Source organism: Podarcis bocagei, assembly GCF_964188305.1.
Source record: "Podarcis bocagei genome assembly, chromosome: 4".
NCBI lineage: Eukaryota > Metazoa > Chordata > Lepidosauria > Squamata > Lacertidae > Podarcis > Podarcis bocagei.
In genome coordinates this window covers 4,537,632-4,556,022 of record NC_138128.1, presented here as the reverse complement: position 1 = coordinate 4,556,022, position 18,391 = coordinate 4,537,632, and the positions used below count along the sequence as shown (strand labels likewise).

The 18,391-nt window shown below is 46.2% G+C and overlaps 1 protein-coding gene and 1 long non-coding RNA gene across 2 annotated transcripts; one reads left to right on the top strand and one right to left on the bottom strand.

The window, feature by feature from the left end:
• Window positions 1-5,153: 5,153 nt before the first annotated feature.
• On the bottom strand, window positions 5,154-6,905 carry LOC308585196. Its single transcript, XR_014007138.1, has 2 exons — window positions 6,076-6,905; window positions 5,154-5,864 (listed from the first exon to the last, which is right to left on the bottom strand). It is a non-coding gene; the product is annotated as an uncharacterized lncRNA (long non-coding RNA).
• On the top strand, window positions 6,905-17,024 carry NCL (nucleolin). The gene is made up of 15 exons (XM_081190328.1): window positions 6,905-7,172; window positions 8,725-8,832; window positions 9,520-9,775; window positions 10,146-10,289; window positions 10,843-11,019; window positions 11,255-11,341; window positions 11,770-11,899; window positions 12,478-12,614; window positions 12,819-12,942; window positions 13,290-13,444; window positions 14,102-14,228; window positions 14,559-14,710; window positions 14,823-14,949; window positions 16,233-16,447; window positions 16,558-17,024. Exons 1-15 carry the CDS (start codon window positions 7,155-7,157, stop codon window positions 16,638-16,640), a joined length of 2,040 nt encoding a protein of 679 aa, XP_081046454.1. The 5' UTR covers window positions 6,905-7,154; the 3' UTR covers window positions 16,641-17,024.
• Window positions 17,025-18,391: the final 1,367 nt, after the last annotated feature.

Genomic DNA, 18,391 nt, shown 5'->3' with positions numbered 1-18,391 from the left:
CACGACTAAACAACTAAATGACAACAACAACTCCCAAGTGACCTTTGATGAAGAGGAAGCCTTGATGGAGCTAGTGGAGGGTTTTTTCTCAGTACCGCCCTGATGATGGGCACTGCTTGATCTGCACAGCCCCATATGCAGTGGCCCAGCTGAGTCTTGACTGAGCAAGTGTTTCTCCCCGTAATCCTTGGTCACCCTCCTGACCAGACGTCTGGTTTGCAATCAAGTCCTCAACAAACGAAATTGAGGAATAGAATGAAAGTTTACTCCCCCCGCTCTCTCTCCCCTTCTCTTTTCTCCCCTATCTTTATGCTGTCTATAACATTAGTGCCTCACATTGAATATGAATGATCTGCAGAAAGAACTCTATGAACGGAAAGCAGAGATGCCCTATGTACTGATACGGAACGGAAGGGGGGGGGGGCTCCTGTTACAATGTATCCATTCTGTTTCTGCTTTTGCCCTATAGTACAGAATGGGTTTGAAATCATTGAAATCTTTAGAAATTGATATAAAATCAACCGTAACTCCGATTTCTTCGCTCTTGGTGTCATTCAGCTCAGTTCCCCGTGGACTCAATGATGCTATCCCTACTTCCATAATCCCCGAAGCAGCAGGTCACGTACGCAGGAACTTCTTAATCCTGTCAGATCGTTTCGCCAAACCTTTCCTCTAGGCAATATTAGGTGGCAGACGATGCATATCTCTGACCCATTGTCTTGCCACCACCGGTACTCAATAAATGTGTATCTATGTATATTTCCCGCTCCGCATATCCCCCCTCCCTCATCCGAAAATGCTAATTAATGTAATCCCACCTTTTCATAATGTATTTATGACATGTAAAGTATATTCATGATGTAACTTGTGAAACCCAACCTTCCCATAATGTATTCGTGACGTTTCATGCACTGTATTCTGGGATATGGAGGGAAATTTCAAAAGTTCATGTCACCCCTTTCTCTGGGTTCAATCTCGCCTTGAACCTGTTGCGCAATAAACTTGGACCTTCTGCAGTTTGCTCCTGTGTCCGGCTGAGCTCATTTTCTTCCGCAGGGACCCACGGACTTAGTCCGATGAGCTGGGTGGCAGAGTAACCCCGCACCCAGATTTTAGCCGTAACAGTACTTTTGCAACCAAGGAAAAACTTTAAGAAAAACAATTAAAAAATGAAATTAAGTACAAATACCCAGTGCTCTCTTTTTTCTAAAAAAAACGTTTTGGGGTACTCTCATTTTCCTACTCGCATTGAAATACTGCCCCTCAATTAGGCTAAACATAGATTCACAAAATGTTGAGGGCTATGCGTACCCCTGTGTACCCCCAGAAAAAAAGCACTGCATATACCTAAGCATTTATTCTTTCCTATATACGCACTGATTAGCCTTGCCTCTTGCCAAACCTAAGCTGCATAAGGTCTGGTCCAATTTCAGATTCTAGCACCTGGCTGAATCTTTATTTGCGTCAGCCATCGGCCATAGCAATAAAACAACAATACGACACACAAAGAATAAAACTAAAAAGTCAATTATATAAAATACATTTTAGGGGACGACAAAATAATAGTAGCAAAACATAACGATAATAATAGTAAGATCCTAGGAGATCCTAGGAATCTGGGCGACGGCGCTAATGTCACTCAGGTAGCAGCTCTCAGCCTCATTGCTCTCTCGACAGATTTAGCACCTGGCTGCTTAATTTAAATGGATATGCATTGCAGGGGGTTGGACTAGATGACCCTAGGAGGGCCCTTTCCAGCTCTACAGCCCCGTGTTCTACAATTCTATCCTGCTCAGTTTTCCTGATCCAATATGTTCTTTCCTGCTCTGCAGCTTATAAGAACCTAAGAAGAATGGCCTCTCTAGTCTAGCATCTCACAGTGGCCACCCAGAAGCCTGTGGGGAAATCACACGCAGAATCCAAGAACAAGACCCCTCTCTGCTCCTGTGGCTTCCAGCAACTGGGATTTGGAGGCTTTCTTCTCTTTTTTTGCCTCCCACCGTGGAGACAGACCTTCTTCTTTTCTTCTTCCTCGGTGATCACTCATAGCCAAGAAAGATTGTGAATTAATTTATTATTTCGGTCACAGACCAGTTCCAGCCCACACACAATATCAAAGAGGTAATAAAACAGGATAGGAATACATTTAAAATTGCAATTAGGTATAACAGAGATAATACAGATATAGCAACAGTTTAAAAATATATAAATTAAAACTAACATATAACCTAAAATTATCATTTAAGGCCTTAATCATTATGATAGCAGCTTGTTCCCTAGGTTTTACGGCAAATGCACAGAATTTGGCTACCTTAACGTGATCTCAGGATCCTTGTCCTCTACCAGGGATTTTAGAAGTTTGGATTCATTTGGAGATTTTTGCATAGCAGGGGGAATAAATACCGAGCGTGTATCCCTGTAGAAACAGCAGCCTAACAAGGCATGAGACACAGTTTCTACCTCCATCAATTCACAGCGGCAGACTCGTTCCGCTTATGATTTACCCTCGAATCTGCCCTGCAATAAGGAAGATGGCAGCACGTTGAATCTAGCGAGGGTAAATGACCGTCTGCATTTGGGTATTTGTAATTTTGACAGATAATTTGCTGGGGTAAATCCTCTCCCGTTATCTTTTATTGCTGGGTGTTTATTCATCAAGCTCACGTGGCACTGAAGTTCCACATCCCAAATTTGTTGGTGGATTATTACTCTAGCTCAAGAAAGACAGTCTTCCATGAATACGGTCTTAACAGCGAGTCCGTAAGTGACAGTGGAGGCCTATTCTGGATCCACACGTCCTAGAATCATAGAGTTGGAAGAGACCACAAGGGCCATCGAGTCCAACCCCCTGCCAAGCAGGAAACACCATCAGAGCACTCCTGACATATGGTTGTCAAGCCTCTGCTTAAAGACCTCCAAAGTAGGAGACTCCACCACACTCCTTGGCAGCAAATTCCACTGTCGAACAGCTCTTACTGTCAGGAAGTTCTTCCTAATGTTTAGGTGGAATCTTCTTTCTTGTAGTTTGGATCCATTGCTCCGTGTCCGCTTCTCTGGAGCAGCAGAAAACAACCTTTCTCCCTCCTCTATGTGACATCCTTTTATATATTTGAACATGGCTATCATATCACCCCTTAACCTCCTCTTCTCCAGGCTAAACATGCCCAGCTCCCTTAGCCGTTCCTCATAAGGCATCGTTTCCAGGCCTTTGACCATTTTGGTTGCCCTCCTCTGGACACGTTCCAGTTTGTCAGTGTCCTTCTTGAACTGTGGTGCCCAGAACTGGACACAGTACTGCAGGTGAGGTCTGACCAGAGCAGAATACAGTGGCACTATTACTTCCCCAGTGGGGACATAGGTTTAGCCATCATGGCTATTAGCCCCTACCTGGGCAAGGAGAGCTAGCTTTGCCTCGGTTCTCCATCCCTGGTATAGTAAACTCCCTTTTTGAATACTGCAGTGCTTTGTGAATGGGGCTGCCCTTCAAAAAACATTATAGAAACCTCATGTATTGCAGTCAGTGGCTGCTAGTCAACTGAGACTGGATTATACGGGCACATCACATCATTCTGCTTGCAGCCCAAGGCAAGGTACTGGGAATACTGGGAATACTTCTCCATTGTTACCTACCCAGTTTGTGGTGGTGGGTGGCTGTGAGCCAGAAGCCCTCACCAGCCTGCTTCCAATCACCCAGAGTTGACAGTCAATTCTCACCTGCCTTCTGCCCACACCATAAATAATGTACTCTGTGTACAGAAGGTTCTAGGTTCAATACCTGGCATCTACAGCTAAAAGGAACAGGTAGCAGGTAAAGATAAACATATACATATACACGTGTGCCTGCCTGGAAACGATCCACTTTTAAGGAAGCATGAATTACAACTTTACACATGCAATCCTTTGAACTCTCCAGTTATAGGATCAGGGCCGGATTTAGGTTTGATGAGGCCCTAAGCTACTGGTGATAACGGGGCCCTTTATATGTGCAGCTGTCCTTTGTCAACAACAAATTGTCGCTGTTTTGTGTGTGGAATATATGCTATATAGTAATTGATGAACCTAATAGGTATCTCAAGCCATTTGCACATAACAAAATATGTATTTTATCAAAGTAATTGTTGAAAAGTCCATGCAGAATGCAAAGTCCATGCAGAATGTAACGTAAAGGGGCCCCTGATCATTAGGTCCAGTTGCAGACAACTCTGGGGTTCAGGCGCTCATCTCGCTTTACTGGCGTACAGTCATGTGGTCATGTGGCCAGCATGACTAAGCCGCTTTTGGTGAACCAGAGCAGCACACGGGAAACACCGTTTACCTTCCCGCTGGAGCGGTACCTATTTATCTACTTGTGCTATGTGCTTTTGAACTGCTAGGTTGGCAGGAGCAGGGACCGAGCAACGGGAACTCACCCCGTTGCGGGGATTCAAACCGCCGACCTTCATGCAGAATGTACGCACCCTAAACAACGGTACCTCTGGTTAAGAACTTAATTCGTTCCAGAGGTCTGTTCTTAACCCACCACGATTTCTGTTCTCATCCTGAAGTAAAGTTCTTAACCCGAGGTACTATTTCTGGGTTAGCAGAGGCTGTAACCTGAAGCATCTGTAACCCGAGGTACCACTGTATATAGAAATGAGCAAACCAGTGATGTTTTAGGGAGCAGGCTAGCAGGCGAGGCCCATTACTTACATCATAGGAGCCTACACCACACAAAACACTATTGCTGTATGTAGGTTTTATCTGCTTTTTATCTTATATTTTGGAAATGTACATCCAGGTTTTGTGGTTTCTTTGGAGTGGGGCTCTAAGCTTTAGCTTATATAGTACGTAAATCCGGCACTGAATAGGATACTGAAATAATAATTTCAGGGTCGTGTGTTCAAGCCCCACGTTGTGCAAAATATTCCTGCACTGACGGGGGCTGGACTTGATGGTCCCTTCCAATTATATGATTCTATTAAAATCACCCAGCAACTTTTTTGCCTTGCTGAGGATTCCCCATGTGGATGGGGGAGGGGGCAGGGAAGCAACTTCAGATTCAGATTTTTAAAAGTGAACAGTAACCATCTCAATTTTGCAAGCTTCAGATGATGAGAGAAGAGTTGCAATTGAAAGAAGACTGAAAATGAAACTTGTTGAAACATTTAAAACAATTATGAAGTGGTATTATTTTACTTGCTGGGAGGAGGGAGGAAAAGGTACACCATCTGTTAGCAAAGCGAAATGTTTGCATTGACAAATAGATTTCACAGTGTGGTCAGCTAAACTGTGTAGAATTTCCAGCAGGCGGATTCTGCTTGTTTTCTACCCAGCATTCTTTAGCAGCAGCAGCACAGAGAATACATTCACCCTAGATATTTCCGATGAGCTGATGGCTTTGGAATATTTTCAGCACAGATCAAATTAAAGGTGCCCAGAACTCCATATTCCATCTAATGACTCAAAGAGGAAAAAGGAGATTGAAACTGAATTCCCAAATCCTGTATGTTAATACAATCTCCAAATAAATTCACATTGCCTAAGCTGCATATTCACCACCCCCAAAGGCTCCCAGGAACTATAGTTTACCCTTCACTGCACTACAATTCCCAGCACCCTTAACAAACTACCATTCCAATGACTCTTTGGGGAGGGGGTGTGTGCTTTAAATGTATGGCGTGTACACAGCCTTAAATACACAATATTTCCCCAACATGTTGGAATAAAGGAAGCAGTCTTATGAAAAGTCAGATCATGATCTACGTATCTAACTCAGTGCCATCTATGCTGACTGGCAGTATTTCAAACAGGGGATTTCTCCAGCCCTACCTGGAAGCGCTTGGCATCAAACCTGAAACTTTTTACATGCAAAGCACATGTAAAAGCTGTAAAAGTAAGAGCTGTTCGACAGTGGAATTTGCTGCCAAGGAGTGTGGTGGAGTCTCCTACTTTGGAGGTCTTTAAGCAGAGGCTTGACAACCATATGTCAGGAGTGCTCTGATGGTGTTTCCTGCTTGGCAGGGGGTTGGACTCGATGGCCCTTGTGGTCTCTTCCAACTCTATGATTCTATGATTCTATGATTCTACATGGCCAACCACATGGTCTTCCCCCAAAGCTGCCTCCTTTCAAAGAAAGGATCACCCATTTTGGAGAAGGCATATTTTTTGTCCCACTTCTGGAAGAAAAATGTGCCTGACTGTTTTGCCTAGGATACAATTCCTTCTGATCCCAGGCTTAGGCATGGTATCTACTACACATGCCCCCCACCCCCGTTTATTCATGCCCCAGGCCAACTACCCCAGATCAGCCTCTTCAGTCCGGAACACTGTATGCTAGAACCATGAAGCAGATAGCTACAGAATAAATACTGATTGCCTGTCTCCAGGCTTGACCTAATGTCTTTCGGTTTGACTCTCCAACCGAGGATGAGGAACGCACACGCGTCCCTCAACCCAGCGGGTCCCTAATCCCCCTCCAGCCTCTCCAAATCTCTGCTTCACCTAGATGCTTGCAAGCACGCGCGTACTTTCCGGGAAGTAAACCCCACTGAACCCAGTTAATAGTCATGCATAGATGGAGCCCAATTCCTAAAGCACCCGCTTCTCCACCAACACATCTTTACAGCGCTGTGATCTAGGGGGCTTACTGCCAGGTAAGTCTGCAGAGTGCTGGATCCTTGTCTCCCACCTCGCTAGGCAGTTTCCCAAACTCCCCCCCCCCCCCGAGAAACCAGCACACAAAATGGGCAGCCCCACATGGTTGAAGACAGACCAGCGCCACGTGCTCCTCTTCCTTCACTCCGCCACTTCCGCCCGTCACCGCGGGCCTATCGCAGCTCTCGCACTTACCAGCGCTGCCGCCCTATTGGCTGAGGCCCTTCGACCCGCCTCCGAATTAGGCGCGGTTTCTGATTGGGTGGGGCGGGCCTTTCTGCTATTGGCTCCCCCAGCCTACTCCGAAAAAGCCCGAGGAGTGGCTCCTCATCTCGGCGAGGGGGCGGGCGGTGGGCTGCGCGACCGCCGATTGGCTAAGGCAGCGCGGCGGGGCGGGAGAAAGAGTTAAGCTAGTCCTCCACCTCACTCTTTTCGGTTCGGGCCGAGACTCGAGCGAGGCGCCAGGAGCGAGCGGAGGCTTCTTTCGACGCTCTACACATCCGGACAACCCCGCCGCCATTATGGTGAAGCTCGCCAAGGTGAGCGCCGCCGCGGCCTACATGGCGGGAAGGGAGAGAAAGGCCCACAACATGGAGGCCCTTTTCTTTGGCCCGCGCGGAATTCTGAGGGAGGGGGAAAACGAGGGCGGCGTGACGGCGGCCTGGCGCGCGCGGCGGTTTCCAGGCCTCCCGTAGGTTTCACTGAGGGGGAATTAAGCGGGGAAGAAAGGGAATTGGAAGAGGCTGCGGTTTCAAGGCCCCCCGCCAACCAACGGCCTTTTAAAGCGGCGCGCGCACGCGCCACGGCAGTAGAACGTCGGGCAGTTTCTAGAGGCCCATCGCCCTTTCTCTTCCAACGGGATCGAGAGGGCGCGCGCGCGCCGCACGAGGAGTTTCTAGGCGCCCTCCGCCTCAGCCGGAATCTTTCAAAGGCGCTCGGCGTCTCGCGGGCGGGGCGGGGGGGGGCGCCGCGCATACGCGGGTCAACCGAGCTTAGCTTAGCGTAGCCTAGCTTGGCGGGCGCGCGAGCGAGCGGTTTTCGAGGGGAGGGAGGGAGGGGGGCGTTGGGAGCGGGCGCCGCGCGCGCTTCGGCGTCGCCGCGCCGTGGCCACGTGATCCCGGCCGTGCGTAGCGGAGCACGTGGGAGGGGGAAGGAAGCCGCTCTCCAGGGGGGGTTCCACGTGGTGCGGCCTTCGCCGCCGCCGCCGCCGCCTGGATCTGGTCCCTCCGGCCACGCGGCTTCGCGGGAAACATCGCTAGTTTAAAGCACGCGCTAGCTATCTTTAGGGAAGGAGCCGAGCAACGGGTCAGCCGATGACTGGTGGCGGGGAAAGCGGAGCTGGGGCTGCGCCTGGCGCCCACGAGGCTCCCCGGGGGGAAGCAGCCACTGAGGGGCTTTCCCGCCGACCAATTTGGAGCCCCGTCTCGTAGGGAGATTGGCTATCTCTATGCAGAACCAGATTGATCTTCCGCCAGGCGCAAAAACACGTTCTCCCTCGAGGGAGGCTGCTGTAAAGCGGGCGGGAGCAAATAACGTTTTATAATTGCTTAATAACATAGAGAGTGAATCCCACACGCCGTCTGAAGTGCTTGTACGTGATGCTTCAGTGGTGGGGGGGGGAATTTGCTCCTGTAGCACTGTGAGCTTGCATATGGTTGGGCAGAATGTGTCTGTATTAATGGAGTATATTTTCAGAGGCCTGCTGATGTTCGTAATATAACTAAGCACATGGCGCTAAGTTGCAGTGAGATCAGTCGGACTTAACTGCCATGTGCTAGTTATCAGTGAGATCAGTGGGGCTTTGCATTGCCTGCCTGTGATTGGATTTTGGCAGTAGTAGTAAGAGGGAAGCGAGGCAGGAATGTTTAATGTTAATTAGTTAAGCATTCCCATTCAGATGGGAAGACCTCCTGTATGAAAAAGAGGAAGGTATAAGGTATGGGTGTTTAAGTAATTGCACTTCACTGTGAACTATTAAAAGGAGTTGCACACTTTTCAGTAAGTAAGGAGACTCATTAAAAGTGTATCCTGATAGCAGCAATTTTGAGCATTGGGAAAAACAGACTTCTAACTCTTACTGTCTCCCCCCAGAACGTTAAAAGCCAGCCTAAACAGAAGAAAATGGCTCCTCCTCCAAAGGATGTGGACGACAGTGAAGAGGAGGAATCATCAGAAGAGGAGGAGAGCAGTGAGGAAGAGGTAAGAATTTGGCAGCCACTCAGTGTAACCTTAAATCTAATTTCTTAAGGTGCTTGTCAATATTTAGCCTGAAGTTGTGTAAATAATAAAGTACGGTGCGCCAAATCTTGCTTTCCTACCTAAATCCTTACACTTCAAATGTCAAGGAAATAAACTATCTGACTTTTAGAAGGCAGACCTCTATCTGGAAGTTTTTAATGTTTTATGTTTCTATATATTCTGTGAGCCACCCAGAGTGGCTGGGGAAACCGTGCCAGATGGCCAGGGTATAAATAATATATATATTATATATTATATTATTATTACTAGGGTTAAAGTAGCTCTTTAGCTGAAAAATCAAGTTTTGGGGAGAGAAAAAAAGATTGCATGAAAATGGCACTCCTAGGGGCGGAGGTCAAGGTCTTAAGTTAATTTCTCTTCCTAAGTCCCATCTATATATGTTACCTCATAGTAGTCCTTAGTGATAACTTCTAAGGAGATCCAACTGTGTTAATTTGTGGAGCAAACTAGTGGTTAGAGATTGTTGTACCATGCAATCCTATGCATGTTGACTTGGAAACAAACCTTGCTGTGTTCAGATGGGCTTGCTCCCAGGTAAGGGAGCATGAATCTTAACAATATTCTCAGTTTTGCATCCATCTTAGATTGCATGGTGCCTTGTTGACTGGAATATTTCTCTTCCTGCAGATGGTTCCCCAGAAGAAAGCAGTTACCCCAGCAAAAGCAGCAGCCGTAGCTACACCCAACAAAAAAGCAGCAACTCCTGGTAAGAAGATAGTGGCTACCCCAGCCAAAAAAGCTGCGGCTACCCCAGCAAAGAAAGCCGCTACTCCACTGAAGAAGACACCGGTTCCTGCCAAAGGAGCAAAAAACGGGAAGAACGCCAAGAAAGAAGAGAGTGAAGAGGAGGAAGATGAGGAGGAGGATAGCGAGGAGGATGAAGGTGAATTTGGTGGGGTAAATTACTTTAGTAAACTGAAATTGCTATTGCCAGATTCAGAAAAGTTTCTGGCTTTTACAGCAAAGCAGCAAATTATTCAAAGCAAGCAAAAATACACGAGAACAGCATGCTATTTCTTGCATTATACCTATACATATAACGTGTGTGTGCTACTAAGTTTTGTAGTACAAGATGGTCACCATTTGGAGTCAGTGGTGCCGTGCATGAACCATATGATTCATTTCAATCCTTTAGGTTGTTATGTCTTAAATCATGGTTTCTGGTTCTCATCATACAGTTAGAGGTTCAGTAGGCCTTTATAAATGTTCCAGTATTGATCTTTCAACAACTGCTGATAAATTGCTTCATGCAGATGAATCTGAGGAGGAGCCTGCAGTGCCAGTAAGGAAAGCCGTGCAGGCAGCAGGGAAAAAGCCTGTAGCTGCTGTAGCTGCTATATCAGCCAAACAAGAGTCTGAGGATGATGAAGACGACGAAGATGAGGAGGAGGATGACGGTAAGGCTCTTTCATTTATGAGAAGGGATTATTCTGAGTCATCCAGTTTCAGAATAAATAGTTGGGTTGGAAAAAGCAGAATAGGTCGAGATAACTTGCTGCCTTGTTTGAGTCTAGATACCAGCACAGATGATGATTATTGGGACTTAATACTGATCTTGTGATGTCTCTAGTATGAGCTGATGTGTTGGATGTATAAACAGCGCCCATAGCAGGGGCATACTAATCCTGCTTCCCAGATGAATCAGTTCACAATAAACTTTAATCTGGACACACTGGCACATCAAAATGGAGGCCCAGGTAGTATTACGCAGGCTTGACTCACGCTCCAAACTGTGGTTTGCACAGTTCTTGCTTTTTGAGTTGTCTGATTCTGTGACGTTGCACAGTGGCATCACTGAGGCTCGTGACTCTCATGTTCATAAGCATAGTTTTGTAGTAACAAGCATTAAGGAGTCTAAAGTGAGCAAAAGGAGTTGTTCTTGAGTGCATCTCTTTGACACAGTGGCTATGCACTGTGAGTGTTACCTAAAAGAGCTCCCTGTGGTTCTAGAATCTGAAGATGAGCCCATGGAGATCACCCCAGCAAAAGGGAAAAAAGCTGTGCTGGCAAAAACGGCACCAGTAAAAGTCACACCTGCTAAAGCCGCCAAAGAAGATTCTGAGGATGAGGAAGATGATGACGAGGAGGAGGACGACGATGATGAAGAGGACGATGAAGAGGAGGAAGGTGAGTTGGCCATCTCTGAAGTCCCTCAGAGCCCTCAAAACATTGCAGTTGCCTTGCCTACTGCTTTGGTCCTAGAGCTGGAAATGATGAATTCTCGCTGAGCTGATGTGGTATCAATCACATATGAACACAACCTAAAGATAGTCAAGTCCTGATCCAGCTGCCCCCTTCTGGTGTGCTCCGTGCATCCCCTGGGATCTTTCTGACACCTCCTCTGCTTCTCTTCCCACTACAGAGAACGTGCAAGAAATGTCTGGAAAAAGAAAGAAGGAAATGGCCAAGCAGAAAGGCGCCCCAGATGCCAAGAAAAAGAAAACAGAAGGTGAGAAATCCACCCTTGAAAAAGCATGGTAACCTATCCCATCTCAGGGATCCCATAGTGGCCTTTTTCCAAGGATTCTTTTACTTACTAGCACGCTGCCTGTTAAAATGGACATCTGTGAGGCTTTAAAAGGGTGCTATGGAGCATGAGAATTAGAGGAAAAGAGACTAGAAGAGGTGGGTAAAGGAAGGATAAGGGCTAGTTCTTTTGGCATGCGTTAGGGAGAGTGGAAGGTCCTTGTTGCACTGCTCCAGTGAGTGTGCAGTATACTCTTAATGTAGCATAGTTACCAGTGGAAATGACAGCTAATGTTGGGAGATTCCCAGGCTTGGTGCCCTAAGAGTTTTGCGCAGGTGGCTCCAGCCCTTACTGTAGTCATTTCCTAGAAGTGTTTGCATAACTCATGTAATCTTCCATTAACTTTTTAGAAGCTGCCTTCTCCATCTTCATGGGCAACCTGAATGGAAACAAAGACTTTGAGGAACTGAAAGTTGCCGTCAAGGATTTCTTTGCCAAAAAGGATCTTGAAGTGCAAGAAGTCAGAATTGGAAACTCAAAGTAAGAACTAAGTTTACTTGTGTATATTACGAAATCTTAAGAATTCTTTAAAAGTAAAAACTTCACTTTAAAACATCTTTCTGTTGTGGCAAGGAGGAAGTGAATGCTGCTTCGGTCTAGGGGTGAAGAGCATATTTTGTTGGACAGCAACTCCTATCATCTCTGGCCATGCTGGTTGGGGAGTTAGGAGGCCTGACAGCAACTGGAGGGGGACACATGTTCTCCATCCCTGAATTAGACACTCGTTCAAAAAGTAGTATTTGTTCCGGAGATAAGGAGACTGCTGCATCTTACAGTGGTTCTTCCAGGAGAAAAGTGGGTAGCAGAAGGATAATACTTTAACTGGATTTTGAATGAGACTGCTGTAAAACATGTTAACTTTTAAAGCTCTGCAAGCAGTCATCACCTAAAATGTGACAAAGTTTCTGTGTCCCCTTGCAAATACTACACATGTTCAGCCTAGTGTATCCACTGGGTAGACTTGCTAGTTTTTAGATGCCACATTAAGGCTGCTGTTTACTTTGCTTACCTTGTGGATATTTGGGTTGAAGACTGAAAATAAACCTTCTGTTATGCAGGAGGTTTGGCTATGTGGATTTCTCATCGGAAGCTGATGTGGATAAAGCGCTTAAGCTAAATGGAAAAAAATTATTGGGCTTGGAAATAAAACTGGAAAAAGCAAAGACCAGGGAGTGCATCCAAGAGAACAAGAAAGGTAAGCTCTCTTTTTAGTACAAGCTTGGTATTCTTGGACCCTCTTATTGTTGCTCATGGACGAAGGACTTTAAAGCAGCCTTCGCCTGCACATGTTCCTGCGGCTCTCCTGATAGAGCGAAGTTTCCAAATAGATGCCACAGAGTGTGAGTGTTCAAAGTACTTTTCTCTGGGTCTATAACCTCTTGTGGTGTTTGCTTTTTAGAGAGAGATGCAAGGACTATCTTTGTGAAGAACCTTTCTTACAGTATAACCCAAGAAGACCTGCAAGAAGTCTTTGACAATGCCCTGGAAGTCAGGCTGGTGTCCAAGGATGGAAATAGCAAAGGGTATGTAGCTCCATTAGCACGAGGTTGTGGGCTGCATTATTGTGGACCCTGCCAGTCAGCAGCAGAATTCCCCTGTGGGAAAATGATTGCTTGTACATAAGCTTTTCTATCCAGGAAATCCTAAAAGTTCTGACCCTCCTTCTACCCAACATGATTTCAAATTTGTTGTACTACAACAGGGCTGTATCTGTCTGTAGGAGTTTTTTCACTCCCCTGCAAGGTTCATTGTAATGAACGTACCTTTGGGATGGTGTTTAATATCATTGCTAGCTATTTTCTTCTAGAGAAATATCTCCCCAAGACTTTCAGAACAAACTTGCCGTTTTTGTGTTCTCCCCATCCCTCAGGATTGCTTACATTGAGTTTAAATCAGAGGCAGACGCAGAGAAAGCGATGGAGGAAAAGCAAGGGATGGAGATTGAGGGCCGTGCCATCATGCTTGACTACACTGGTGAGAAGAGCCAGCAGGATGGCAGAAAATTCAGTAAAGGAGGACAGCCAGGTAATCTGCTTTGGTGCATTCAGGTGGTATCTGGTGTTGGAATTGGCTTGGCATGACAAAACACTGAAAGGTGACTGCAGAGAAGCTGCGGTCATTACAGTGACATACAGTGGTACCTCGGGTTAAGAACTTAATTTGTTCTGGAGGTCTGTTCTTAATCTGAAGCACCACTTTAGCTGCCAGAGCACAATTTCTGTTCTCATCCTGAAGCAAAGTTCTTAACCCGAGGTACCACTGTACTCCCAATTCTCAAAAGGCATCTTGCCTTGAAAAAAGAGGCTTAGTTGGTTTCTGCTTCCTTCTGATGACCCTTTAAAATTTTGATTGCTGTGGGGCTTCAGCTTACCTTATTGTCGGTGTGGGTGGGTGTTTGTGTTTTCCTTTCCTAGAAACATTTCTTTAGCCTTCTGCAGCTGCCAGCGCTTTCTGGACCAAAGTTCCACGAGAACCGTTGCATCTTGGCATGGGGCAACCAGGAAAGCTAACAACAAACACCTGCACCCCATCTGCAACTAGTCTAACCAAAATATTCTCTTCTTTGACAGTTTGTCAAAGGCAGTTCTGTTTCTTGTTAATAGATGGAGGAGAATGCTAATAATAATAAGAATCAGTGGGAAATATTGGAGTGACCCTAGAATGAAACTTTCTTTTCTGTAGGTGGAGAGTCAAAGACCCTTGTTGTGAACAACCTCTCATATGATGCGACAGAAGAATCTCTCCAGGAAGTCTTTGAGAAAGCGGCAGCAATCAGGATCCCACAGAACAACCAGGGGAGGCCAAAAGGGTATGTAGGAGCAGGCGTGTGGCGACTTGATGATTAAATCCTCTCTCTTGCCTAGGCAACCCCTCAGAATATTAAATGTCATTGCCCTAGGAAGTTAGACCTCCTTAAGACTTGCCTGGCTGAAGTGTGTCTTTGGACTCAGATAATGATTGGTGCTTGTTTAGCTGGAGGGTGGGTTAGAAGCTAGGCTGCTAAACGAAGGAAATAACATGCATTGTTGGGCTCGCTTTTGCCTCTGGCTGCACCCACCACTGGCTTGGGCTGAAGCTGTTTCCCCATCTACCCCTGTGACTCAGTTTCTTAACTTGACTCTGGCTTCTCTTTCTGCAGGTACGCATTTATAGACTTCCCCACAGCCGAGGATGCGAAAGAAGCAATGAATTCCTTCAACAACACAGAAATTGAAGGCCGGACAATCAGGCTGGAATTCAGCACACCAGGAGGCCAAAACAGGAGTTTCAATGCTAGAGGAGGATTTGGACGTAAGTCTTACTCCGTGCCCTAACTTAAAATCATTTAAGGGTGGGGGTGGTGTTTTAATTAGCCCTTGCTGCATCAACAAGGCTAAAATTTCATGTTTGTTTTTTTATTTAGAGCAAAGCAAAACATTGTTTGTCAAAGGCTTGTCTGAGGAAACAACAGAAGAAACCTTGAAAGAGTCGTTTGAAGGCTCCGTTACTGCAAGAATAGTCACTGACAGAGATACTGGCTCATCCAAAGGGTAGGTGTAAAGCTGCCTCTGTCCAAGAGTTTTTGACATGATGGCAAGCACAAAAGTCTCACTGCTGCTGACCTCCCCTTGATCCCACCCTCCACTAGGCCTCTGCTTTGAGCTTCTCTGTAAACTCAGGAGCCTTCCTGCCTTCTCAATGAGCTCCTTCCTGCTGATAATCCAGTGGCAGGCTATGGATTCGCACGAGAAGAAGAGTAAAACTGCAGCCCTGACCTTAGGTGCCTTGTCTGCTTCAGATGAGCTACTGTCATTGCTGTGGGACAACACTGCAACTTGCCTGCCTGCAGATTCTTAGCATGCAGTGCAGCCTGCAGTTAAGTTTGTGGATATCTATGTCTAGGACGGGCAAAATCCCCATCTGTGCGGCTTTCACAAGTATAGACTGTTGATGTCAGAAGCTTAGAGGGTAGAGCAGGAGACTCTTAGTCTCAAGGTTGTAGGTTCAGTTCCCACTTTAGGGGGGAAATATTCCTTCATTTCAGGGCCAGGGCATTTGAGCAGCATTGTTTGTAGCCATGCAGAAACCACACCAGCATTAAGTGTAATATTCATTGTAGTTCAATTGACTTTGAGCATAACCTTAGCTGGTGCTTAAAGGTAAAGAGACCCCTGACCATTAGGTCCAGTCGTGACCGACTCTGGTGTTGCAGCACTCATCTTGCTCTATAGACCAAGGGAGCCATCATTTGTCCACAGACAGCTTCCAGGTCATGTGGCCAGCATGACTAAGCTGCTTCTGGCGAACCAGAGCAGCGCACAGTACCTGTTTATCTGCTTTCAAACTGTGGTTGCCAGGAGCTGGGACCAAACAATGGGGGCTCACCCCGTCGCGGGGATTCTAACCGCCAACCTGATCAACAAGTCCTAGGCTCTGTGGTTTAACTCACAGCGCCACCCGCATCCCTATTAGATGGTGCTTACCTGCATTTAAAAACAAACTAATCTGGCCATCCTCTATAGGGGAGACCTGCCTTTTGTATGTATTTCCTAGACAGCTGAAAGTTAGCTGATACCTGCCTTCTTTCAGGCTAAATACTTCAGGAGCACAGATCAGCTGTTCTGTTGAAACTTAGTTGAAGTCTAAGGTTGAAACATCCCTTGAGTCCCTTTGGCAGGAAGGTGGGCTAGGAAATTAGATGCCTCAAGGGTTTATTGCAAATAACTTGGGACAGTCTGAGTCTGTCCTCTTTCTACCCAGAAGGGCACCTGTTGTGTCTGTGCTTGTATTGCTCCCAGGCAAAATGTTCAAACCGTCCCCTGCTCTCTCCTAGATTTGGCTTTGTGGACTTCAGCTCCCCAGAAGAAGCCAAAGCAGCAAAGGAAGCCATGGAGGATGGAGAGATCGATGGAAACAAAGTGACCCTCGACTTTGCCAAGCCCAAGGGCGATGGGCCACGCGGTGGCGGCGGCTTCGGTCGTGGCGGCAGAGGAGGCCGGGGCGGCAGAGGAGGCTTTGGCGGACGGGGTGGTGGCAGAGGATTTGGAGGTATTTGTGCTGATAATGTTTGTCCTTCCATATTTGAATAATGTCTGTGTGTGAAGAGCTGGGATTTTTAAAATTACTCTTTTCCCCTCCACCCTCTTTATCTCTTTTAGGCAGAGGCGGCGGCTTCAGGGGAGGCAGAGGAGGAGGTGGCGACCACAAACCACAAGGGAAAAAGATAAAATTTGATGACTGAGTGGCTTGTCCCTATATCTGAAAGGACTCTGGGGTTTTTAATTCTGTCACTACCAATATGACAGAGCCTTCTGAGGACATTCCAAGATGCGTTGCAGTCCCTCTTAAGAGCTACTTGGAAAAATTCCTTTCAATGAAGAAACAGCCATCTGACTGCCTGGCCACGCATATGAACTTTTAAAAAGCAACAAGAAATGTGGGAGTTGACCTGTGTCAGTGCATTTGTCCTGAATTTATAACGTTTTACCCCATGTACAAAATTAACTTCCTTATACATTTCTGTAGGGTTTTTTGTTTTTTTGTTTATTTGCTGTAAAAATGCAAAAATGTTTTATCATTTGTGTCTTGGCACACTGTCTTGGACAGATTAAAGGGCCTAAACAGATTTATTGTGTGTTTCTCGGCAAAGTTCCAGGGGAATCCACAAACTAGCCAGGCAAGTGGGGTTTTATGCAAAGCTTGGAAGGATTGCTGGAAACGGGGAGAGAAAGGGGGGTCCATACTTTTGTATCCCCAACACCTGAAAGTGTGCTTAAGCTGCCATCACAGGCAGAGATGCCATCAGTGATTCTTTAGTGCACCTAATTCATTTGTCTAGGTGGGCACACAATTTAATGCTGTGAATTTCGCAGGTGGCAGAGGTCTCGGAGATATTCTCAAAAGTGAAAATTTACTTGCTTTTTTCTCAAGCATGGTGCAAAATACACAAATGGGTGGAAACCAGCTTTAAGCAGGACCAGATTGGGGTCAAATGTTCTGTTGTAAGTTTGGTTGCTTCAAAGTGAGACATAATTGTGTCCTCTCAACTGAGATGGGAAAATTCCTGCTATGAATTTCTACCTTGCTCTTTGCCTAACTATATTTATCTGGAACCAAAGTGTTGCCCTCTAGTGATGTAGGAGTTTGCTAAGATGGGGCTTATAAATCCTGGTTGGCTGCTGCTATCAAAACCTAATACTCTGGGCATTTTTTTGTCTCTTGTGAGTATGGGGAAAGTATAATATGATTTGCAGTGTGCTACTGTTTGGTCTGGGTCTGTTGGGCGATCTTCACTTCACTCAACACAGCCCAGAGTGACCTTGGGCGAGTCCCATTTTCCCAGGATTGTTTGGGGCAGGGGGAGCTTGAGGAAGTGCAGCTGCAAAAGGCAGGATAAAAATCACACTTAAAGAACTCCAGTGTACATTGAAAGCTTGTGGACTCATGCACAAACAAAGACCTATTGAGGACTGTATGTATTCGGTGATGTTCTGGTTGCCTTGCAAAGTTGAGAATCTATATTCCCAAATTCTTCAGAGGCAAAATAGTAAGGGGGCTGGTTGCTTTGTGCAGGTATCTCTTGGACTCTGCATTCGTAGCAGCTAAAGAAATGTGCTTTAGGCTTTTTAGCACATTAAATGCTGCTAGTTTGCCTCAATGCAGCAGGCTGCCTCTGCCCTTTGGATGGCCTGATAATTTTAGGTGTTTTCTTTGTAGTCCATGGGAGCCCATGGCATCAGACAAAGTGACAAGGAAGGCTTTAGCATGCAGAAACAAAATGGTTCTTGTGATCATTTTGCATGTGGGGGAAGAGGGAACAGGAAGCAGGGAGGAAGTCTGGGCTGCTGCTGGTTTTTCTCCAGAAAGAGAAGGGGCTAATGTCTTTAAAACTTGGAATTCAGAGGGCAAGGGAAGCTTAAGGTGCAAGAAGTGGATGCAATAAGGGAGGAGGGATTGAAAGAGACCAAGTCGAGTCCAAATTAGGAAAGCCCA